At 42.7% G+C, this 26,374-nt stretch overlaps 1 protein-coding gene across 3 annotated transcripts in view; it reads right to left on the bottom strand.

The window, feature by feature from the left end:
- Nucleotides 1-26,374, bottom strand: part of ptprnb (protein tyrosine phosphatase receptor type Nb) — a 102,339-nt gene that overhangs the window by 61,426 nt on the left and 14,539 nt on the right. Inside the window, exons 2-10 of one of the 3 annotated variants that reach the window (XM_075477333.1) lie at nucleotides 23,265-23,315; nucleotides 17,583-17,693; nucleotides 16,631-16,730; nucleotides 16,412-16,565; nucleotides 10,827-11,214; nucleotides 9,760-9,906; nucleotides 9,600-9,634; nucleotides 8,870-9,045; nucleotides 7,699-7,785 (exon numbers count right to left, since the gene is read on the bottom strand). In XM_075477333.1, coding sequence (XP_075333448.1) covers nucleotides 7,699-7,785; nucleotides 8,870-9,045; nucleotides 9,600-9,634; nucleotides 9,760-9,906; nucleotides 10,827-11,214; nucleotides 16,412-16,565; nucleotides 16,631-16,730; nucleotides 17,583-17,693; nucleotides 23,265-23,315 — 1,249 coding nt within the window. The remainder of the gene's footprint in view (nucleotides 1-7,698; nucleotides 7,786-8,869; nucleotides 9,046-9,599; nucleotides 9,635-9,759; nucleotides 9,907-10,826; nucleotides 11,215-16,411; nucleotides 16,566-16,630; nucleotides 16,731-17,582; nucleotides 17,694-23,264; nucleotides 23,316-26,374) is intronic. The other 2 variants (XM_075477334.1, XM_075477335.1) reach the window with 2 other exon arrangements.

The raw sequence follows: 26,374 nt of genomic DNA, 5'->3' as shown, positions 1-26,374 counted from the left end.
TCCTGACCTTTTAGTCCTTTATCCTGATCTTTTGGTCCTTTATCCTGACCTTTTGGTCCTTTATCCTGACCTTTTGGTCCTTCATCCTGACCTTTTGGTCCTTTATCCTGATCTTTTAGTCCTTTATCCTGATCTTTTAGTCCTTTATCCTGACCTTTTGGTCTTTTATCCTGACCTTTTGGTCCTTCTTTATCCTGATCTTTTAGTCCTTTATCCTGATCTTTTAGTCCTGACCTTTTGGTCCTTTATCCTGACCTTTTGGTCCTTTATCCTGACCTTCTGGTCTTTTATCCTGACCATTTGGTCCTTCTTTATCCTGATCTTTTGGTCCTTTATCCTGACCTTTTAGTCCTTTATCCTGACCTTTTGGTCCTTTATCCTGACCTTTAAGTCCTTTATCCTGACCTTTTGGTCCTTTATCCTGACCTTTTGGTCCTTTATCCTGATCTTTTGGTCCTTTATCCTGACCTTTTGGTCCTTTATCCTGACATTTTAGTCCTTTATCCTGACCTTTTGGACCTTTATCCTTATCTTTTGGTCCTTTATCCTGACCTTTTGGTCCTTTATCCTGACCTTTTGGTCCTTTATCCTGACCTTTTGGTCCTTTATCCTGACCTTTTGGTCCTTTATCCTGATCTTTTAGTCCTTTATCCTGATCTTTTGGTCCTTTATCCTGACCTTTTGGTCATTTATCCTGACCTTTTAGTCCTTTATCCTGACCTTTTGGACCTTTATCCTTATCTTTTAGTCCTTTATCCTGATCTTTTAGTCCTTTATCCTGACCTTTTGGTCTTTTATCCTGACCTTTTGGTCCTTCTTTATCCTGATCTTGTAGTCCTGACCTTTTGGTCCTTTATCCTGACCTTTTGGTCCTTTATCCTGACCTTTTGGTCCTTCTTTATCCTGATCTTTTGGTCCTTTATCCTGACCTTTTAGTCCTTTATCCTGACCTTTTGGTCCTTTATCCTGACCTTTTAGTCCTTTATCCTGACCTTTTGGACCTTTATCCTTATCTTTTGGTCCTTTATCCTGACCTTTTGGTCCTTTATCCTGACCTTTTGGTCCTTTATCCTGATCTTTTGGTCCTTTATCCTGATCTTTTGGTCCTTTATCCTGGTCTTTTGGTCCTTTATCCAGACCTTTTAGTCCTTTATCCTGACCTTTTGGTCCTTTATCCTGATCTTTTAGTCCTTTATCCTGACCTTTTGGTCCTTTATCCTGACCTTTTAGTCCTTTATCCTGATCTTTTAGTCCTTTCTCCTGACCTTTTGGTCCTTTATCCTGACCTTTTGTTCCTTTATCCTGACCTTTTGGTCCTTTATCCTGATGTTTTAGTCCTTTATCCTGATCTTTTAGTCCTTTATCCTGATCTTTTGGTCCTTTATCCTGACCTTTTGTTCCTTTATCCTGACCTTTTGGTCCTTTATCCTGACCTTTTGGTCCTTTATCCTGATCTTTTGGTCCTTTATCCTGACCTTTTGGACCTTTATCCTGACCTTTTGGTCCTTTATCCTGACCTTTTGGTCCTTCTTTATCCTGATCTTTTAGTCCTTTATCCTGACCTTTTGGTCCTTTATCCTGACCTTTTGGTCCTTTATCCTGACCTTTTGTTCCTTTATCCTGACCTTTTGGTCCTTTATCCTGACCTTTTGGTCCTTTATCCTGACCTTTTAGTCCTTTATCCTGACCTTTTGGTCCTTTATCCTGACCTTTTGGTCCTTTATCCTGACCTTTTGGTCCTTTATCCTGATCTTTTAGTCCTTTATCCTGCTCTTTTAGTCCTTTATCCTGACCTTTTGGTCCTTTATCCTGACCTTTTGGTCCTTTATCCTGACCTTTTTGGTCCTTTATCCTGACCTTTTGGTCCTTTATCCTGATCTTTTAGTCCTTTATCCTGATCTTTTAGTCCTTTATCCTGATCTTTTGGTCCTTTATCCTGACCTTTTGGTCCTTCTTTATCCTGATCTTTTAGTCCTTTATCCTGACCTTTTGGTCCTTTATCCTGACCTTTTGGTCCTTTATCCTGACCTTTTGGTCCTTTATCCTGACCTTTTGGTCCTTTATCCTGATCTTTTGGTCCTTTATCCTGACCTTTTGGTCCTTTATCCTGACCTTTTGGTCCTTTATCCTGACCTTTTGGTCCTTTATCCTGACCTTTTGGTCCTTTATCCTTACCTTTTGGACCTTTATCCTGATCTTTTGGTCCTTTATCCTGATCTTTTGGTCCTTTATCCTGACCTTTTGGTCCTTTATCCTGATCTTTTGGTCCTTTATCCTGACCTTTTGGTCCTTTATCCTGATCTTTTGGTCCTTTATCCTGACCTTTTGGTCTTTTATCCTGACCTTTTGGACCTTTATCCTGACCTTTTGGTCCTTTATCCTGACCTTTTGGTCCTTTATCCTGACCTTTTGGTCCTTCTTTATCCTGATCTTTTAGTCCTTTATCCTGACCTTTTGGTCCTTTATCCTGACCTTTTGGTCCTTTATCCTGACCTTTTGTTCCTTTATCCTGACCTTTTGGTCCTTTATCCTGACCTTTTAGTCCTTTATCCTGACCTTTTGGTCCTTTATCCTGACCTTTTGGTCCTTTATCCTGACCTTTTGGTCCTTTATCCTGATCTTTTGGTCCTTTATCCTGACCTTTTGGTCCTTCTTTATCCTGATCTTTTAGTCCTTTATCCTGACCTTTTGGTCCTTTATCCTGACCTTTTGGTCTTTTATCCTGACCTTTTGGTCCTTTATCCTGACCTTTTGGTCCTTTATCCTGATCTTGTGGTCCTTTATCCTGACCTTTTGGTCCTTTTTCCTGACCTTTTGGTCCTTTATCCTGACCTTTTGGTCCTTTATCCTGACCTTTTTGTCCTTTATCCTGACCTTTTGGTCCTTTATCCTGATCTTTTGGTCCTTTATCCTGACCTTTTGGTCCTTTATCCTGACCTTTTGGTCCTTTATCCTGACCTTTTGGTCCTTTATCCTGACCTTTTGGTCTTTTATCCTGACCTTTTGGACCTTTATCCTGATCTTTTGGTCTTTTATCCTGATATTTTGGTCCTTTATCCTGACCTTTTGGTCTTTTATCCTGACCTTTTAGACCTTTATCCTGACATTTTGGTCCTTTATCCTGACCTTTTGGTCCTTTATCCTGATCTTTTGGTCCTTTATCCTGACCTTTTGGTCTTTTATCCTGACCTTTTGGACCTTTATCCTGATCTTTTGGTCCTTTATCCTGACCTTTTGGTCCTTTATCCTGATCTTTTGGTCCTTTATCCTGACCTTTTGGTCCTTCTTTATCCTGATCTTTTAGTCCTTTATCCTGACCTTTTGGTCTTTTATCCTGACCTTTTGGTCCTTTATCCTGACCTTTTGGTCCTTTATCCTGATCTTTTGGTCCTTTATCCTGACCTTTTGGTCCTTTATCCTGACCTTTTGGTCCTTTATCCTGACCTTTTGGTCCTTTATCCTGACCTTTTGGTCCTTTATCCTGACCTTTTGGTCCTTTATCCTGACCTTTTGTTCCTTTATCCTGACCTTTTGGTCCTTTATCCTGACCTTTTAGTCCTTTATCCTGACCTTTTGTTCCTTTATCCTGACCTTTTGGTCCTTTATCCTGATCTTTTGGTCCTTTATCCTGACCTTTTGGTCCTTCTTTATCCTGATCTTTTAGTCCTTTATCCTGACCTTTTGGTCCTTTATCCTGACCTTTTGGTCTTTTATCCTGACCTTTTGGTCCTTTATCCTGACCTTTTGGTCCTTTATCCTGATCTTTTGGTCCTTTATCCTGACCTTTTGGTCCTTTATCCTGACCTTTTGGTCCTTTATCCTGACCTTTTGGTCCTTTATCCTGACCTTTTGGTCCTTTATCCTGACCTTTTGGTCCTTTATCCTGACCTTTTGTTCCTTTATCCTGACCTTTTGGTCCTTTATCCTGACCTTTTGGTCCTTTATCCTGACCTTTTGGTCCTTTATCCTGACCTTTTGGTCCTTCTTTATCCTGATCTTTTAGTCCTTTATCCTGACCTTTTGGTCCTTTATCCTGACCTTTTGTTCCTTTATCCTGACCTTTTGGTCCTTTATCCTGACCTTTTAGTCCTTTATCCTGACCTTTTGGTCCTTTATCCTGACCTTTTGGTCCTTTATCCTGACCTTTTTTTCCTTTATCCTGATCTTTTGGTCCTTTATCCTGACCTTTTGGTCCTTTATCCTGACCTTTTGGTCCTTTATCCTGATCTTTTTGTCCTTTATCCTGACCTTTTGGTCCTTCTTTATCCTGATCTTTTAGTCCTTTATCCTGACCTTTTAGTCCTTTATCCTGATCTTTTGGTCCTTTATCCTGACCTTTTGTTCCTTTATCCTGACCTTTTGGTCCTTTATCCTGACCTTTTAGTCCTTTATCCTGACCTTTTGGTCCTTTATCCTGACCTTTTAGTCCTTTATCCTGACCTTTTGGTCCTTTATCCTGACCTTTTGGTCCTTTATCCTGACCTTTTGTTCCTTTATCCTGATCTTTTGGTCCTTTATCCTGACCTTTTGGTCCTTTATCCTGACCTTTTGGTCCTTTATCCTGATCTTTTTGTCCTTTATCCTGACCTTTTGGTCCTTCTTTATCCTGATCTTTTAGTCCTTTATCCTGACCTTTTAGTCCTTTATCCTGATCTTTTGGTCCTTTATCCTGACCTTTTGGTCCTTTATCCTGATCTTTTAGTCCTTTATCCTGACCTTTTGGTCCTTTATCCTGACCTTTTAGTCCTTTATCCTGATCTTTTGGTCCTATATCCTGACCTTTTAGTCCTTTATCCTGATCTTTTAGTCCTTTATCCTGACCTTTTAGTCCTTTATCCTGACCTTTTGGTCCTTTATCCTGATCTTTTGGTCCTTTATCCTGATCTTTTGGTCCTTTATCCTGACCTTTTGGTCCTTCTTTATCCTGATCTTTTAGTCCTTTATCCTGATCTTTTAGTCCTTTATCCTGATCTTTTGGTCCTTTATCCTGACCTTTTGGTCCTTTATCCTGACCTTTTAGTCCTTTATCCTGACCTTTTGGTCCTTTATCCTGACCTTTTGGTCCTTTATCCTGACCTTTTGGTCCTTTATCCTGACCTTTTGGTCCTTTATCCTGATCTTTTAGTCCTTTATCCTGATCTTTTAGTCCTTTATCCTGATCTTTTGGTCCTTTATCCTGACCTTTTGGTCCTTCTTTATCCTGATCTTTTAGTCCTTTATCCTGACCTTTTGGTCCTTTATCCTGACCTTTTGGTCTTTTATCCTGACCTTTTGGTCCTTTATCCTGACCTTTTGGTCCTTTATCCTGACCTTTTGGTCCTTTATCCTGACCTTTTGGTCCTTTATCCTGATCTTTTGGTCCTTTATCCTGACCTTTTGGTCCTTTATCCTGATCTTTTGGTCCTTTATCCTGACCTTTTGGTCCTTTATCCTGACCTTTTGGTCCTTTATCCTGACCTTTTGGTCCTTTATCCTGACCTTTTGGACCTTTATCCTGATCTTTTGGTCCTTTATCCTTATCTTTTGGTCCTTTATCCTGATCTTTTGGTCTTTTATCCTGATCTTTTGGTCCTTTATCCTGACCTTTTGGTCTTTTATCCTGACCTTTTAGACCTTTATCCTGACCTTTTGGTCCTTTATCCTGACCTTTTGGTCTTTTATCCTGACCTTTTGGTCCTTTATCCTGACCTTTTAGTCCTTTATCCTGATCTTTTGGTCCTTTATCCTGACCTTTTGGTCTTTTATCCTGACCTTTTGGTCCTTTATCCTGACCTTTTGGTCCTTTATCCTGACCTTTTGGACCTTTATCCTGACCTTTTGGTCCTTTATCCTGATCTTTTGGTCCTTTATCCTGACCTTTTGGACCTTCATCCTGACCTTTTGGTCTTTTATCCTGATCTTTTGGTTCTTTATCCTGACCTTTTGGTCCTTTATCCTGATCTTTTGGACCTTTATCCTGACCTTTTGGTCCTTTATCCTGATCTTTTGGTCTTTTATCCTGACCTTTTGGACCTTTATCCTGACCTTTTGGACCTTTATCCTGACCTTTTGGTCCTTTATCCTGACCTTTTGGACCTTTATCCTGACCTTTTGGTCCTTTATCCTGATCTTTTGGTCTTTTATCCTGACCTTTTGGACCTTTATCCTGACCTTTTGGTTCTTTATCCTGACCTTTTGGTCTTTTATCCTGATCTTTTGGACCTTTATCCTGACCTTTTGGTCTTTTATCCTGACCTTTTGGTCCTTTATCCTGATCTTTTGGTCCTTTATCCTGACCTTTTGGACCTTCATCCTGACCTTTTGGTCTTTTATCCTGATCTTTTGGACCTTTATCCTGACCTTTTGGACCTTTATCCTGACCTTTTGGTCCTTTATCCTGATCTTTTGGTCCTTTATCCTGACCTTTTGGACCTTCATCCTGACCTTTTGGTCTTTTATCCTGATCTTTTGGTTCTTTATCCTGACCTTTTGGTCCTTTATCCTGATCTTTTGGACCTTTATCCTGACCTTTTGGTCCTTTATCCTGATCTTTTGGTCTTTTATCCTGACCTTTTGGACCTTTATCCTGACCTTTTGGACCTTTATCCTGACCTTTTGGTCCTTTATCCTGACCTTTTGGACCTTTATCCTGACCTTTTGGTCCTTTATCCTGATCTTTTGGTCTTTTATCCTGACCTTTTGGACCTTTATCCTGACCTTTTGGTTCTTTATCCTGACCTTTTGGTCTTTTATCCTGATCTTTTGGACCTTTATCCTGACCTTTTGGTCTTTTATCCTGACCTTTTGGTCCCAGCTTCCTGGTTTCTGTTGCTGATCGCCTCGCCTTCTGTTCATCGTGTAATTCATACCTCCGTATGTATTCCCCTGGCCGCTCTTTGTTGGTTAATTGTACGTTTCTTGTCATGTTCTAATGGTTCTCACTTCCTTCATCCATCTGCCAGCCAGACCTCTTAGTTCCAGTTTGGTAATTCTTGCCCCTCCAGCAGTTCTTTTTGTTTAGTTTATTAAAGCCTCTGATACCGTCTGCTCGACTTCGCCTTCCTTCGTGCTGCAGTTGGGTCTGCTTTGCCAAACCTATTCCACCTGTAACTAATCAATTCCCACAAAATTTAATAAAAATTTGTGTTTTCTTTCCTTTTGTCACTTCACTGATGTGTGATTTTTATTTAGTTTTTATTTCATTTCGCAGTTAGGTTCCTGAGTATTCTTCATTTAAATAAAAGTGTATCATATGTGACTAGTTATTATTCTTATTTTCACTGATTTTTGACAACTTTTTTATTTTTAAAGCTTTTTACTCTATAAATCAGGTTTTTATTGCACAGAATGGTTCTTTTCTTTCGCTTTCCTCCTTCATTCCTCACTGTCTCGCCTTCGTTTCCTTCTGCCATCCACTCTGACATGTCTCTTTACATCATTTAATTTGTGTAAAACAACAGTTAGTTGTTGCCATATCTTTATGTGTCCCTTTCCCTTTGTGGATGTCCAAAAAACAGATAAAAACAAGTTACTGAGCAGCAGTTTTTAGGTCCAGGGCTGTTGTTGGAGCAAAGAAAACACAAACACAGGGAATCACGCCCACATGCAGGAAGTCAGAGCCTGTTCGGCTCATCAGGAGGCCGCAGCATCCAACCATCCTGCAGGTGGAGATGGTTTTTACTCTGTGATGGATGGAGGCCGCCCTTTCCTCCGTCCTACCTGATGTTGACGAAGCAGCCGGCGGAGAGGCCCATCCTCTCTGACAGACGCCCCAGCAGCCGCGCCCCGTCGTTCAGACTGAGGAGGCTGCGGCGACAGAAACACACACGGACACACGGACACAGTCACACGTGCACACGCTTAAAGCCGCGCACGCAGACTCAGGCGCTCCATCAGCAGAGGTGGAGGGAGCCGAGCGCCAGTCGCAGGTCGACACACTGGAAAAAATGCCCCTCCAAAAATAAGTAAAAGAAACATCAAATAAAAGACGTTTTTGCTTGAAATGAGCAAAATAAATCTGCCAAAGGAACTAGTGAAAATCGGCTTGTCGAGATTTCTTGAAATAAAATGTGATATTTAGGACTTTTGAGATAAAAGTGATCTTTAAATTAGCTTAAAAACCTCTTCAAATAAAAAAAAAGCTTGTTTCATATGATATGTGACTCAAAACAATTTGTTTTCAAGACTTTTTCACTTAACAAGATATTCCAGATGTATTGTATTAAAACAAGTCCCTATATCTGGCTGAAATGGAACTTGTTAGGCAGTTGTGTCTTCTATTATATATTATGATATATTATTATATATATTATTATATTTATATTATATATACAATTGATTGATTGATTTTTTTATTTATTTGTTTATATAGTTTGTTTATTATTATTATCAGTTAATAGTAGTACTTTTACTAGAATTGGTATTATTATTGTTGTTGTTAATGCAATCATTGTAAATATTAAAAAAAAATTGAGCAACTTGACTAATTTGAATTTGAACTAATTTGATGAATAAAGTATTTTTCTATTTATATTAAGTGTAATGAGATATTTTGACTAGAAATGAGACAAATGAACTTGGTGAGACTGATTTTTTTCCAGTGCGACGCTTCCTGTCCTGACGCTGTTTCCATGACGACGCTGTCGGCCGGCCTGTCGGAGCCGATCAGCCCTCAGTGTTGGTCTCTGATGGACTGATAAGCTCCGAGCTTTTAGGTTTCCTACATCTTCTCTGTGAGATCTTTCTTTTTAAAAAATTTAATAAGAAATCGTGTGAAAGATTAATTTCCTCATTTCCTCTTCACGTCTCTTGACTTTCTTAATTTCCTGACAGGCGGCCCGGCGGTGGCACAGACGAACACAGATGAACACAGACTCCAAAGCTGCTGTACCTCTGATTGGTCACCACGTAGCCGAACTCCTGGCTACCCGCCGGCTTCTTCGGTCCCACTTTGTCCCGGTGAGACGCCTCAGTGGGCGGGGCCTCCTTCTGGGCTCCGCCTGTTTTCACAGCGGAGGGCGGAGCCTCCTCAGAGTCCATTTTATACATCATCGAACCCTCTGTGATCTGACAGATAAACACAGAGATGCTTTCTTTGCTTTGGGGGTATTTGCATCATATATTATCTTATACACTGGAAAAAAAATGCCCCTCCAAAAATAAATAAAAAAACAACAAATAAAAGACGTTTTTGCTTGAAATAAGCAAAAAAAATCTGCCAATGGAACTAGTGAAAATCGGCTTGTCCAGATTTCTTGAAATAAAATGTGATATTTAGGACTTTTGAGATAAAAGTGATCTTGAAATTAGCTTAAAAACTTCTTCAAATGTTAAAAAAAGCTTGTTTCATATGAAATCCGACTCAAAACAATTTGTTTTCAAGACTTTTTCATTTAACAAGATATTCCAGATGTATTGTATTAAAACAAGTCCCTATATCTGGCTGAAATGGTGCTTGTTAGGCAGTTGTGTCTTATATTAAGTGTAATGAGATATTTTGACTAGAAATGAGTCAAATATACTTGGTAAGACTTTGATTTTTTCCAGTGTAAGCTGCATTCTGCTGCTTTTATATTCTTTTAGTCGACATGATGAATGAAACAGATGTGTAACCTGCTCACCTTCTTCCCTGTGGCCGCGTTGTTCCCGTATTTATCTGATTAGAAGACAAAAACAAAAGGATTCAGGATGTTAAATCTGTACCTGAAGATCCTGACGTCACAAGAGCAGCAAGGAGATGAGGAAGAGATGAAGAGATGAAGGAGAAGTGAGCGCACCGACCTTTGCTCTGTGTGTGGGCGTAGGACGAGGCGTCCAGCTGCAGCTGCTTCAGAGCGGCCGGCAGGTTTTCCTTCTGCTCGGGGGACAGATCCTTCACGCTGAGGCCGTAGTGGTCGAGCAGCAGAGCCAATCTCTGCAGGGAGCGCTCTGAGAACAGCCCAGGATACATGGAAACCAACAATATATATATATATATAAATACTACAGACAGGAATCACACGGAATTATGGAAACATTTTTTTATACCAAAAACTGAACAAAAGTCACAAAACACTACGAGGCCTAAAATAAAATGGAGAAAAAACTACTACAAAATGACAACAAAGAGACAAAAAATTATCGAACATGAAACCACTCAAGGGCAAATAAATGAACGAATGAGAAGTAGTCCAAAACAAAAGAATATGTGATGAAAGAAAAAGAGAAACTGACACCAATGATCACACAGAGACAAAGAATCACAAAAGACACTAAATGGCCACCAACATGCAAAAAAATTATCCAACTCAAGGAGCAATGAGGAGAGAAAACTCAAATGTCAACATGAAATGGCAAATGTATCATAAAAGATGCAAAATTAACAAAAAAAGGTGAACTACAAAGTAACAATGATCACTGTGAGACAAAAAATAACAAAAAAGACAAATAAATGTCCAAAAAAAGTTAACAAAATGTAAGAAAATAGCCCAAAAATAACAAAAAGATAAATAAATATTTAAAAAAAGTTAAGAAAATAGCCAAAAAATAACAAAAAGATAAATAAATATTCAAAAAAGTTAACAAAATGTAAGAAAAGAGCCCAATAATGACAAAATGATAAATAAAGGTAAAAAAAAGTTAACAAAATGTAAGAAAATAGCCCAAAAATAACAAAAAAGACAAATTTATGTCCAAAAAAAGTAAACAAAATGTAAGAAAATAGCCGAAAAATAACAAAAAGATAAAAAGGTTTAAAGAAAACAACAAGAAGCATCCGGAAGTACATATTTCCAAAACACAAGAGTACCACAAAATGACAAACAGAGACCCACGAAAGGAACAAAATGAACAAAGAAGAAGAAAGTTACCGTCCAGTCCTGACAGGACGTCGTACTCCTTCTGCTCCTTCTTCTTCTCCTGCTCCTCCTGCGGCTGCTCACGGAGCTGCGTTACCTGGGAAACGTAGTCCTCGCCGTAGTCCAGTGGGAAGTCCAGCTCGGGGAAGAAGGAGGAGGAGGAGGAAGAGGAGGAGGAGGAGGAGGAGGAGGAAGGGAAGCCTGCTGCCCCGCTGCTGCGGGACAGCGGCTCGGAGGAGGAGGACGAGGACGGGGAGGTCAGCAACAGGGACACCAGGTACTGGAGGAGCTGGCGGTCTCCATCCAGAGAGTTTCCTCCAGATCTGGAGCGAAGGAAGGTTGGATTATGGTCCAGGGAGTTGAGGGAGCGCTCCTCCTCGTCCTGGTAGCCGTACTGCTGCTGCAACAGACCGAAAAGATATAAATGTCCAAAAAAAGTTAACAAAATGTAAGGAAATAGCCCAAATATAACAAAAAGATAAATAAATGTTAAAAAAAGTAAGAAAATGTAAGAAAATAGCCAAAAAATAACAAAAAGATAAATAAATGTTTAAAAAAATGAACAAAATGTAAGAAAATGTAAGAAAAAAAAGACTGAGGTCTGCTTCCACCGAGCAGCAGGAAAACACACCTGTGAACACCTTCAGGAAGCAGGACTCACACACACCTGTGAACACCTTCAGGAAGCAGGACTCACACACACCTGTGAACACCTTCAGGAAGCAGGACTCACACACACCTGTGAACACCTTCAGGAAGCAGGACTCACACACACACCTGTGAACACCTTCAGGAAGCAGGACTCACACACACCTGTGAACACCTTCAGGAAGCAGGACTCACACACACCTGTGAACACCTTCAGGAAGCAGGACTCACACACACACCTGTGAACATCTTCAGGAAGCAGGACTCACACACACCTGTGAACACCTTCAGGAAGCAGGACTCACACACACCTGTGAACATCTTCAGGAAGCAGGACTCACACACACCTGTGAACACCTTCAGGAAGCAGGACTCACACACACCTGTGAACCTTCAGGAAGCAGGACTCACACACACCTGTGAACATCTTCAGGAAGCAGGACTCACACACACCTGTGAACACCTTCAGGAAGCAGGACTCACACACACCTGTGAACACCTTCAGGAAGCAGGACTCACACACACCTGTGAACACATTCAGGAAGCAGGACTCACACACACCTGTGAACACCTTCAGGAAGCAGGACTCACACACACCTGTGAACCTTCAGGAAGCAGGACTCACACACACCTGTGAACCTTCAGGAAGCAGGACTCACACACACCTGTGAACACCTTCAGGAAGCAGGACTCACACACACCTGTGAACACCTTCAGGAAGCAGGACTCACACACACCTGTGAACACCTTCAGGAAGCAGGACTCACACACACCTGTGAACACACCTGTGAACACCTTCAGGAAGCAGGACTCACACACACCTGTGAACACCTTCAGGAAGCAGGACTCACACACACCTGTGAACCTTCAGGAAGCAGGACTCACACACACCTGTGAACACCTTCAGGAAGCAGGACTCACACACACCTGTGAACACCTTCAGGAAGCAGGACTCACACACACCTGTGAACACCTTCAGGAAGCAGGACTCACACACACCTGTGAACACCTTCAGGAAGCAGGACTCACACACACCTGTGAACCTTCAGGAAGCAGGACTCACACACACCTGTGAACACCTTCAGGAAGCAGGACTCACACACACCTGTGAACCTTCAGGAAGCAGGACTCACACACACCTGTGAACACCTTCAGGAAGCAGGACTCACACACACCTGTGAACACCTTCAGGAAGCAGGACTCACACACACCTGTGAACACCTTCAGGAAGCAGGACTCACACACACCTGTGAACACCTTCAGGAAGCAGGACTCACACACACCTGTGAACCTTCAGGAAGCAGGACTCACACACACCTGTGAACACCTTCAGGAAGCAGGACTCACACACACACCTGTGAACACCTTCAGGAAGCAGGACTCACACACACCTGTGAACACATTCAGGAAGCAGGACTCACACACACCTGTGAACACCTTCAGGAAGCAGGACTCACACACACCTGTGAACCTTCAGGAAGCAGGACTCACACACACCTGTGAACCTTCAGGAAGCAGGACTCACACACACCTGTGAACACCTTCAGGAAGCAGGACTCACACACACCTGTGAACACATTCAGGAAGCAGGACTCACACACACCTGTGAACACCTTCAGGAAGCAGGACTCACACACACCTGTGAACCTTCAGGAAGCAGGACTCACACACACCTGTGAACCTTCAGGAAGCAGGACTCACACACACCTGTGAACACCTTCAGGAAGCAGGACTCACACACACCTGTGAACACCTTCAGGAAGCAGGACTCACACACACCTGTGAACACCTTCAGGAAGCAGGACTCACACACACCTGTGAACACCTTCAGGAAGCAGGACTCACACACACCTGTGAACCTTCAGGAAGCTGGACTCACACACACCTGTGAACCTTCAGGAAGCAGGACTCACACACACCTGTGAACACCTTCAGGAAGCAGGACTCACACACACCTGTGAACACCTTCAGGAAGCAGGACTCACACACACCTGTGAACACCTTCAGGAAGCAGGACTCACACACACCTGTGAACACCTTCAGGAAGCAGGACTCACACACACACCTGTGAACACCTTCAGGAAGCAGGACTCACACACACCTGTGAACCTTCAGGAAGCAGGACTCACACACACCTGTGAACCTTCAGGAAGCAGGACTCACACACACCTGTGAACACCTTCAGGAAGCAGGACTCACACACACCTGTGAACACCTTCAGGAAGCAGGACTCACACACACCTGTGAACACCTTCAGGAAGCAGGACTCACACACACCTGTGAACACCTTCAGGAAGCAGGACTCACACACACCTGTGAACACCTTCAGGAAGCAGGACTCACACACACCTGTGAACCTTCAGGAAGCAGGACTCACACACACCTGTGAACACCTTCAGGAAGCTGGACTCACACACACCTGTGAACACCTTCAGGAAGCAGGACTCACACACACCTGTGAACCTTCAGGAAGCAGGACTCACACACACCTGTGAACACCTTCAGGAAGCAGGACTCACACACACCTGTGAACACCTTCAGGAAGCAGGACTCACACACACCTGTGAACATCTTCAGGAAGCAGGACTCACACACACCTGTGAACACCTTCAGGAAGCAGGACTCACACACACCTGTGAACCTTCAGGAAGCAGGACTCACACACACACCTGTGAACATCTTCAGGAAGCAGGACTCACACACACCTGTGAACACCTTCAGGAAGCAGGACTCACACACACCTGTGAACATCTTCAGGAAGCAGGACTCACACACACCTGTGAACACCTTCAGGAAGCAGGACTCACACACACCTGTGAACACCTTCAGGAAGCAGGACTAACACACCTGTGAACACCTTCAGGAAGCAGGACTCACACACACCTGTGAACACCTTCAGGAAGCAGGACTAACACACCTGTGAACACCTTCAGGAAGCAGGACTCACACACACCTGTGAACACCTTCAGGAAGCAGGACTCACACACACCTGTGAACACCTTCAGGAAGCAGGACTAACACACCTGTGAACACCTTCAGGAAGCAGGACTCACACACACCTGTGAACATCTTCAGGAAGCAGGACTCACACACACCTGTGAACACCTTCAGGAAGCAGGACTCACACACACCTGTGAACATCTTCAGGAAGCAGGACTCACACACACCTGTGAACACCTTCAGGAAGCAGGACTCACACACACCTGTGAACACCTTCAGGAAGCAGGACTCACACACACACCTGTGAACACCTTCAGGAAGCAGGACTCACACACACCTGTGAACACCTTCAGGAAGCAGGACTCACACACACCTGTGAACATCTTCAGGAAGCAGGACTCACACACACCTGTGAACACCTTCAGGAAGCAGGACTCACACACACCTGTGAACACCTTCAGGAAGCAGGACTCACACACACCTGTGAACACCTTCAGGAAGCAGGACTCACACACACCTGTGAACACCTTCAGGAAGCAGGACTCACACACACCTGTGAACACCTTCAGGAAGCAGGACTAACACACCTGTGAACACCTTCAGGAAGCAGGACTCACACACACCTGTGAACACCTTCAGGAAGCAGGACTCACACACACCTGTGAACACCTTCAGGAAGCAGGACTCACACACACACCTGTGAACACCTTCAGGAAGCAGGACTCACACACACCTGTGAACACCTTCAGGAAGCAGGACTCACACACACCTGTGAACATCTTCAGGAAGCAGGACTCACACACACCTGTGAACACCTTCAGGAAGCAGGACTCACACACACCTGTGAACACCTTCAGGAAGCAGGACTCACACACACCTGTGAACACCTTCAGGAAGCAGGACTAACACACCTGTGAACACCTTCAGGAAGCAGGACTCACACACACCTGTGAACACCTTCAGGAAGCAGGACTAACACACCTGTGAACACCTTCAGGAAGCAGGACTCACACACACCTGTGAACATCTTCAGGAAGCAGGACTCACACACACCTGTGAACACCTTCAGGAAGCAGGACTCACACACACCTGTGAACACCTTCAGGAAGCAGGACTCACACACACCTGTGAACCTTCAGGAAGCAGGACTCACACACACCTGTGAACACCTTCAGGAAGCAGGACTAACACACCTGTGAACACCTTCAGGAAGCAGGACTCACACACACCTGTGAACACCTTCAGGAAGCAGGACTCACACACACCTGTGAACACCTTCAGGAAGCAGGACTCACACACACCTGTGAACACCTTCAGGAAGCAGGACTCACACACACCTGTGAACATCTTCAGGAAGCAGGACTCACACACACCTGTGAACACCTTCAGGAAGCAGGACTCACACACACCTGTGAACACCTTCAGGAAGCAGGACTAACACACACCTGTGAACACCTTCAGGAAGCAGGACTAACACACCTGTGAACACCTTCAGGAAGCAGGACTCACACACACCTGTGAACACCTTCAGGAAGCAGGACTCACACACACCTGTGAACCTTCAGGAAGCAGGACTCACACACACCTGTGAACACCTTCAGGAAGCAGGACTCACACACACCTGTGAACATCTTCAGGAAGCTGGACTCACACACACCTGTGAACACCTTCAGGAAGCAGGACTCACACACACCTGTGAACCTTCAGGAAGCAGGACTCACACACACCTGTGAACACCTTCAGGAAGCAGGACTCACACACACCTGTGAACACCTTCAGGAAGCAGGACTCACACACACCTGTGAACACCTTCAGGAAGCAGGACTCACACACACCTGTGAACACCTTCAGGAAGCAGGACTCACACATACCTGTGAACATCTTCAGGAAGCAGGACTCACACACACCTGTGAACCTTCAGGAAGCAGGACTCACACACACCTGTGAACACCTTCAGGAAGCAGGACTCACACACACCTGTGAACACCTTCAGGAACCCGGTCTCTTACCTTGCTGTAGGCGTACGGGTCCAGCAGGGGCGTCTGCATGTGGACGGAGGAGCGAGGCGGGTCCAGGACCATGTAGTCCAGGTACTGCTGCATCATCTCCGGATCAGCTTGATCCTCGTAACCCCGAGCCCGCGGTGAGCCCACAGGCCTGGACCTGAGGAACACCGGTTCAGTTATTTCCACAGAGCCGGTCTGAAGACACGATGAAACTTTTCTCACCGTTTGGGGGGCTTCTCCTGAAGCTCAGAGGCCACAGTGGGAACGTGGCTCAGCTCCTGGCTGATAATGGCCTGGGTCACGCCATCCTTCCAGGTCAGACCTGAACACACAAACATTGGGCTTAAAGCTCATCTTTAAAGGGATAGTTCGCCTCTTCTGACATGAAGCTGTATGACATCCCATATCAGCAACATCATTTCTGAACATCTTCTTACCCCCTGCTGCGTCCTGTGAGCAGAGTTCCAGCCTCGTTTTGGTGTTGATGAAGGTAGTCCGGCTAGTTGGCTGGGGTTTAAAAAATAAAGCGTATTTTGTTGTTGTTTTTTTTAAATATTTTTATTTTTTTAATAAATAAAAAATAATTCAAAAATTTAAAAATAAATACAAATAAATGAATAAAATAAAATAAAGCGTTTTGCTTCTCAGAACAATATGCGTTCAACAGAGTAATACATTTGCATCACAAAATCGTTCTCCAGGAAAAAGTCAGACCTCACAATCGCTTGGCCCTATTTTCTCTCCCTTCGTATCACTGCCTGCTGCCGACAGCCGCACCTGTTACTTTGTTTGCTGCTCGGTCTGCACTTCGGTCTGCACGGTCTACAAAGCAGGCAGTGATACGAAGGGAGAGAAAATAGGGCCAAGAGATTGTGAGGTCTGACTTTTTTCTGAAGAACGATTTTGTGATGCAAATGTATTACTCTTTTGAACGCATATTGTTCTGAGAAGCAAAACGCTTTATTATTTAAACCCCAGCCAACTACCCGGAATACCTTCATCAACACCAAAACGAGGCTGGAACTCTGCTCACAGGACGCAGCAGGGGGTAAGAAGATGTTCAGAAATGATGTTGCTGATATGGGATGTTACACAGCTTCATGTCAGAAGAGGCGAACTGTCCCTTTAAGGCGGGCGCCAAAGCTCAGCCGTGCCGCCGCGTTGGGAGACTCACCCTGCACCATCAGGTCTTTGAGGACCGCCTGAAGCTTGTGAAGGACGGGCACGGACACCTGGTACTGGACGGGGTCTTGGTGAGCAGCCCGGCACTGTCCGAACAAACCATCTGCACAGAGAGAGACGGACCATGCTGATCTGCACTGAACCGGCTCCCTGAACCCCGCGCAGCGTAAAGATATTTATCTCCTTTACTTCACTTCATGCAACACAAAAAGGGTTCAGATATGTGGTGAAAGCAGCACATGCTGCCCTGAAATAAGGAGAGGTCACATTTCTTCTTCTGCAGGTTTCCTTGTGCTTCACAACATTTCTGGGTCAGAAACGGGAAACTTTCAGGCTGCAGCTGCTGGTTTGTGCAGAAATGATCAGGAGATGAAAACAGATCTAAGATTGGTTCAAATTTAGTCTCCAACATATTCTGAGGCTCATCTGTCCCAAAGAACCAGAAGAACCGGATCTATCGATCTGAAACAGGAAACCAGAACATCCAGAACCCCACCAACTCTGACACTTATCGACCGAAAGGTGATTATTCACCTGTGATGACAGCTTGGGAGCTTTATAAAAAAGAGTGAGCATCAAACCGAGACTGTCAACACTCACAGAGACGTTTTAGAATCCATCAGTGGGGTCACATGGCACTGAAAGGATCGGATTATTGGCTAAATTACAATCAGACTGAGTTATTAAAGGGGAACTGCGGTATTTTCAACATTAAGCCTCTTTTCTGAGTCGTCTGCAATGTTTTAGAACCCCCCTCACCGCTTTTTTGATGTTTACTACTGTCTCTGGTATTTGCCTAATTTTGATTCTTCTCAACCTGCTTCAGAATGGCAAGTCATGTGCATGTCCTAAAAGGTCCGTAAAAGCACCATAAACGTCCGTTTTCAAAATCATCAACTCACCGGAGTGGTTACTGGTGTGCACTGGTAATCCATATCAAATTTGGTTGCGAAAAGTTGCTTCTGTCGTGTTTTATTTGGCAGCTCGTTCATGCTCGCACTATTTTCTTAGCGGTGGCGGAGTAATATCAACGAACATCCAGTACAAAATGTCAAATAAAACACGACAGAAGCAACTTTTCGCCACGAAACTTGATATGGATTACCAGTGCACACCAGTAACCACTCCGGTGAGTTGATGATTTTGAAAACGGACGTTTATGGTGCTTTTACGGACCTTTCTAGACATGCGCATGACTTGCCGTTCTGAAGCAGGTTGAGATGAATCAAAATTAGGCAAATACCGGAGACAGCAGTAACCATCAAAAAAGCAGTGAGGGGGGTTCTAAAACATTGCAGACGACTCAGAAAAGAGGCTTAATGTTGAAAATACCGGAGTTCCCCTTTAAGTGCATGTAGACACCTTAGTCTGACTAAGAATTGGATCGGATTATTGGCTGAATTACAATCAGACTGAGTTATTAAGTGCATGTAGACACCTTAATCTGACTAAGAATTGGACCGGATCGGGTTATTGGCTGAATTACAATCAGACTGAGTTATTAAGTGCATGTAGACACCTTAATCTGACTAAGAACTGGATCGGATTATTGGCTAAATTACAATCAGACTGAGTTATTAAGTGCATGTAGACACCTTAGTCTGACTAAGAATTGGATCGGATGCAGACCCCGAGATAACTGGGTTGAAAGTCACTCTAAACCTGCTTGTAGACGCTGAAGCTCGTGGTGAATCAGACTTTGCGTTCTGCGCATGCTCCAGATGTTTTCCCGGGGTCGTGACCCGGAAGTCAAAGGAGACGATATTCCTGTTGTTGTCGCCGTCAGAAAGAAACAAACAACGCGATGGAGAATGCTCCGTTGGGCATCGAGTTTGTGCAACAAGCAGCTCATCACAGACCAAATGTAGAGGGACGTAGCTTCATCTGGCTCTGCGTTCTCCATCTTTCTCCAACGCCTGAGTTTGTTGTTGTTGTTGGTGGTGAAGAGGTCAACAGGAAGTGGCTCTATTAGCAACAGCTGGAATGGGTACAGCGCCACCTATCATACCGGGGTATGACACGCTTTGTGCCTCTGATCCCATTCATTCACCGCCATATATCCAAGGAGAATTACCCTTGCTCAGCTCAGTCTGACTGTAATTTAGCCAATTATCTGATCCTTTCAGAGCCATGTGACCCCACTGAGTGTCTCTGTTTGTGGTCAAAGCCCAAAAGTTTGGACCAATCAGCATCTTATGAAGACGTTTTTCATACCAGCTCCCTATACAGTGTTTAATCCAGTTTTAACAAGCACTTCCAAGGTGCTTTGGTGCAATTAATCATCTTATTTTCCAAACTGCGGTTGTTAGAGCTGAAGTGCAAACTCAGAAGGAGTGCAAATTCACTTTCAGATCAATCCACATCGAGTGTTTTCCTGGTTCGCTTGTGTCTTATCTGATATACGAGTGTGTGAAGCTGCTGCCTGTGTGTGCACGTTTGTGCACGTGTGTGCGTGCACGTGTGCGCGTGCATGAGAGTGTTGAGCTCTCAGGGCATCCGTGCTTTAAAAAGAATCTTTCACAGAGCTGGAAGGAAGAGGAACACACAATAATGTGCACGTCTGCAGAGTGGAGGACATATGGGCCCAAACGGGGAGTGCACGAGCACTCCCACGTGCACACTCCCACATGCACACGCACACGCACGCACACACACGCACACACGGTGAGTCATCACCTCCGTCTTCCCTCCACCTTCCTATCAAACACATGAGGGAGACACACGGTCGTCAGGCAAGTGATGTCACCGTTGTCACGGAGATGGCGAGCACAAGCCGTGATTGGCTGAGAGCGACTGACGGAGGGAGCCCTTGTTTACGTTGCTCTCGCCCCTTTTCTCCCTTCCTGTCTCATCGCCTGCCTCCCTGCTGCCGTGACGACGCTCGCACACACTCGCTGAGGTGTGTGTGACGTCAGCAGCTCATCACCGGCTTTAACGCAGGTTACAGATGTTTCAACACGCACTAAATGGCCGTTTCTTTAACCGAGTCTGAGTATTTTTACTAAATTACTCCTGAATTAAAAAAAAACAAAAGAAAACAATTAAAAAAAACACATTTAAACAAATATATTAAGGTAGTTTAGAATTAAAAGTATTAGAAACAAATATTCCAGATTACAGATGTTAAATAACATCAAATATGATGTAGGGTGATATTTTATAGTTAGTTCTTCACAATTAATGCGCAGGTTGATGAGTTTAACTGGACTTTTACTCTGGAGGTTAACAGCTGCTTCCTCCCACCAGGTATTTCCTGTAAGTGTGACAGAAAGTCCCAACAAAGACCTCCCAAAAGCAGGTTAGTGCCCAGAAAAGGACAGTTTCCTCTGATCTGCACAGCAAAAACTGCACTTTCTATTTCTTTAAGCCACTTAACTCTGATCTATGAATCATCAAAGCAGACGGAAGACAGTGTGACAGACAGAAAACAGGATTTCTGCAGCAACAAGGTGATTCCCAAAGAGCTGTCAGCTGAAAACTTGGCCTATCTCAGCATGGTGTGCAGTGAGGTCCCCAGAGCCCGGAGCTCAACATTACTGAAGCAGTGTGGGATCATGTTGGCAGAGAACGCAACAAAAGGCAGCCCACATCCAAAGAAGAGCTTTGGGATGTCCTTCAAGGAGCCTGGAGAACTATTCCTGAAGACTCCTTAAAGAAAGGACAGAAAGCTCGTCTGAGAGGGTTCAGGCTGTGCTGGAGGAGAAAGCAGCTCAGAGCAGATATTCACTTTAAAGCTGCTCAGAACTGAACTAACTCTGGTTCTGCCTCAGATTCTGGGTTTATGTTCATGTTGGAACATGTTTCAGTGAATCTCTGCAGCTGTTACCATGGAAACATCTGCAGATATTCACTTTAAAGCTGCTCAGAACTGAACTAACTCTGGTTCTGCCTCAGATTCTGGGTTTATGTTCATGTTGGAACATGTTTCAGTGAATCTCTGCAGCTGTTACCATGGAAACATCTACAGATATTCACTTTAAAGCTGCTCAGAACTGAACTAACTCTGGTTCTGCCTCAGATTCTGGGTTTATGTTCATGTTGGAACATGTTTCAGTGAATCTCTGCAGCTGTTACCATGGAAACATCTGCAGATATTCACTTTAAAGCTGCTCAGAACTGAACTAACTCTGGTTCTGCCTCAGATTCTGGGTTTATGTTCATGTTGGAACATGTTTCAGTGAATCTCTGCAGCTGTTACCATGGAAACATCTGCAGATATTCACTTTAAAGCTGCTCAGAACTGAACTAACTCTGGTTCTGCCTCAGATTCTGGGTTTATGTTCATGTTGGAACATGTTTCAGTGAATCTCTGCAGCTGTTACCATGGAAACATCTACAGATATTCACTTTAAAGCTGCTCTGTTGTGGCCATTTATGTTTGTAAATCATAAGTTCTATCAAGTTAGTTTTCTTTGGGCAGTTAGAATATACTTTAGCTAATTTGGAATCAAAATCTAAAATTCATTTTTATATTTGAAATTGTTTAGATTACTTTGGTAACTTTTAGACCCTCCCATTAATTAGACAGATTAAGAACATGGGGGGGGGGGGGGGGGGGGGTCTTTTTGTTGGTCTGTGAAGACAGGAGGTTTTGGTTAAATTATCTTTTGACCACTTTTTGAGCTTGTTAAATCAGATTAAGTTAATTTTCGTTTTTAATCCAAATTGTAAGAGATTTTTAGTTATTATTTTGTTCATATTTTTTTGTCAGAAATAAACTACATATATTTTTTAAACAATCAACTCTGAAGTGCGTGCAAGAACAAAACCACGGCCTTTCTTAGAAATTATACTTTGGAAACTCAAAAGGCTGCAAAACTGCTCAGAACTGAACTAACTCAGTTTATATTACTAAATATTCTGCAGTTTTATTTATGACCCTGCGCAGTTTCAATAAAAATCTGCATTTTATAAAGTTTCCTGTTTTATAAAGAAATGAGGGGTGGCAGCACAATCATTCCTGGTTTCCAGATCTATGTCCTTTCTTTTCCTTTAAATCTCACCCGGATGAAACCGGAATAACATCCTGAACACAAACATTCCTGCTCTCCGGAGGACGGACTTCACCACACTTCATCTTGTGCTTTCCCTCAGGACCCCGGAGCTGCAGAACTCCAGACATCCTCAGGACGCTCCCTCCTCTCCACTCATCAGCCTTAAAGTCAAAGCTGCACTTTACAGTCGGCTTCTCTGCATGTCAGAGCAGCTTCACTTCTCCAATTAGCTTTTAATATAAAATGTCACGAGGTAGGAGTTTCTTCTTCTCTGCTTACATGGAATGAAAGTATGGTGTTACTCCAAAAATAAGTAAAAAAACAACAAGTAAAAGACGTTTTTCTTTGAAATAAGCAAAAAATCTGCCAATGGAACCAGTGAAAATGGGCTTGTCAAGATTTCTTGAAATAAAATGTGATATTTAAGACTTTTGAGTTAAAAGTGATATTGAACTCCTCAAATAAAAAATAGCTTGTTTCATGTGAAATATGACTCAAAACAAGATATTTTCAAGAATTTTTCATTTAACAAGATATTCAAGATGTATTGTCTTCAAACAAGTCCTTATATCTGGCTGAAATGGTACTTGTTAGGCAGTTGTGTCTGATATTAAGTGTAATGAGATACTCAATGAGACAAATATACTTGATAAGACTTTGATTTTTTCCAGTGTACTCACCATCGTTGCACAGCTGATCTCTGGGACAAAGTTTCTTCTCAAACAAACAACCTGCAGACACAAAAAGACGATAAAAGTCAAACAAACTGACCACAGCCCGTTGGTTTTTATCAGCTGTGTCCCGGTGTGTGGTGCAGGCGAGGAGATGAAGGCCCCCCAATGCAGATTTAGAGTAAAAACTTGATTTATTTTTGATTAAACAGATGGTGAGAGTAATGGCAGCTAACCAACATCAATGATGGAGCCAATAACAAACCGGGAGACTAAATACTGTGGAGGCTGATGGACACAGGTGAAGGGAGTGAATCTGATGACCAGAGGTGGGTAGTAACGAGTTACATTTACATGAGTAAGTTTTTGAAATAATTATACTTCTAGTAGTAGTTTTAAATCTCTATACTTTTTACTTTTACTTGAGTAGATGTGTGCAGCAGAAACTGTCCTCTTACTCCGCTACATTAGGCTACAATGAGCTGGTTACTTTTCTTCTTACCTCTTTGGTATTCTACGCCTCATTATTTTTATCCCTCCGCGTCCGCCTCATTTTAATGTTTCATTCTGACAGAGAGAGAGGCTGTGTTTGAAACCGCATACTTCTCCTACTACTCCCACTACTCCTACTCATACTAACTTTCTGAGTTAGTATGCGAGTTTGAGTAAGCGAGAAGTTCCCGGATGCATACTAGATTCTGCTAAATGTTGGGTATGCATCATGAGGTCACTACTCATACTCAAACTACCCAAGATGCAACGTAACGTGATGTCGCCGATCGTCATTTCCTGTCAAAACGGCAGTTTCAAGCTAGCTACAACGAGGGTAGGTTCACTTCCTGTTTTCAAAACAAAAGCACCAATTGTATGGTAATGGCTTTCCCTATGATAAAAGGCAACGGGTATTTTATTTTGTGAAAATAACCGGAAGTGCGTTGCTCACTGCAGCTAGCTTTAGTAGCGCCGAATTCGTGGGAACAAAATTGTAAACAGCCGGTATTTTGTCAGGTTTTCAACACGTTGGGGATCTAAACGACACTTTCTCGCCTGAAAATGTTTCAAATGTTGCTAAAGTTTACAGAGTTTAGAGCTTAAGGGAAATCAGCTTCAGGCCGGCTGATTTCGGCTCGGGTAGGAGCGAAATGCATTGTGGGTAAATGCTCTGCATACTGTCTGATCGATGAGTATGTAGTATGTAGTATGCAGTATGTAGTATGTAGTATGTAGTATGGAAGTATGTAGTATGTAGTATGTAGTATGGAAGTATGTAGTATGGAAGTATGTAGTATGTAGTATGTAGTATGGAAGTATGTAGTATGGAAGTATGTAGTATGTAGTATGGAAGTGTGTAGTATGTAGTATGGAAGTATGTAGTATGGAAGTATGTAGTATGTAGTATGTAGTATGGAAGTATGAAGTATGTAGTATGGAAGTATGTAGTATGGAAGTATGTAGTATGTAGTATGGAAGTATGTAGTATGTTGTATGGAATTATGTAGTATGGAAGTATGTAGTATGGAAGTATGTAGTATGGAAGTATGTAGTATGTAGTATGTAGTATGGAAGTATGTAGTATGTAGTATGGACGTATGTAGTATGGAAGTATGTAGTATGTAGTATGTAGTGTGTAGTATGTAGTATGGAAGTATGTAGTATGTAGTATGTAGTATGTAGTATGGAAGTATGTAGTATGTAGTATGGAAGTATGTAGTATGGAAGTATGTAGTATGTAGTATGTAGTATGGAAGTATGTAGTATGGAAGTATGTAGTATGGACGTATGTAGTATGCAATATGTAGTATGGAAGTATGTAGTATGTAGTATGGAAGTATGTAGTATGGAAGTATGTAGTATGTAGTATGTAGTATGTAGTATGGAAGTATGTAGTATGTAGTATGGAAGTATGTAGTATGTAGTATGGAAGTATGTAGTATGTAGTATGGACGTATTAGTATGTAGTATGTAGTATGGAAGTATGTAGTATGTAGTATGGAAGTATGTAGTATGGAAGTATGTAGTATGTAGTATGGAAGTAGTATGTAGTATGTAGTATGGAAGTATGTAGTATGTAGTATGTAGTATGTAGTATGGAAGTATGTAGTATGGCAGTATGCGGTTTTGAACACAGCCAGAGACTTCCGCCAAAGGCCTCTACCACCTGACTGTGTTTCACCAATCAGACGCAGCCGTGCAGTCTGGTCACGTGACCATACTCAATCTCAGCGGCGGGACGGGTTAGCTTTAGCATTAGCAGTCGTAGCAAACAAAGAAAGAAAACAGATGAAAAATGTCAGAACCAACGGTGGGAAATGAAGACGCAGACGAGGCCTCATACTGAAAGCATGTTTACCTTACAAAGAGTGAGAAACAGCAGCTACATTATGTGTCTTCTGTGTCAACCAAAACAAACGCACATTTCAGCAGAAACTCAACATCTAACTTGAGGAAACATGTAGCGCTAAGTTTCCTAAACTCGTTTTTTCCCCCATGGATAGGTGAATGTTTTGTTTTTTTAGGTTACATATGGGTTACAGATGTTTTAAACATTTCCTAAGTCTCTTTTATTTTTTATTCAAGTTCTTGAATTTACCTGGATTATTTTAATTTAATCTATTTTGCCATTAATTAATCCATTTTAATTTATTTTATCATTTGGATGAACTCTAATTTGCCTAAAGATGATTATTTAGTATTTTTGTCTGTCTGATTGAATGCTTGTGTTAACAAATAAATCAGACGTTACTCAACAGTTACTCAGTACTTGAGTAGTTTTTTCACCGAGCACTTTTTTTACTCTTACTCAAGTAATTATTTGGATGACTACTTTTTACTTTTACTTGAGTCATATTATTCTGAAGTAACAGTACTTTTACTTGAGTACAATTTTTGGACTCTACCCACCTCTACTGCTGATGGCAGAAGGAACTGAGGACAAAACTAAAGACGAGACAGAAACACAGAACATGACACTTTATGAGTTTTTACTCATTTAAAAAGCTGGGCCTGGAGTTGGTGAAGTTACAGATCTAACCGTCACGTCCATGGGGTTGTTTTTAGTTTGATGTTTTATCATGTTTTAGGTTGTCATATCTTGGTTTTTGAGTTAATGTTTTTTGTTA

The sequence above is a fragment of the Odontesthes bonariensis genome, chromosome 11 (assembly GCF_027942865.1).
Source record: "Odontesthes bonariensis isolate fOdoBon6 chromosome 11, fOdoBon6.hap1, whole genome shotgun sequence".
In the NCBI taxonomy this organism is placed as follows: domain Eukaryota; kingdom Metazoa; phylum Chordata; class Actinopteri; order Atheriniformes; family Atherinopsidae; genus Odontesthes; species Odontesthes bonariensis.
This window is presented reverse-complemented; position numbering and strand designations above follow the sequence as displayed.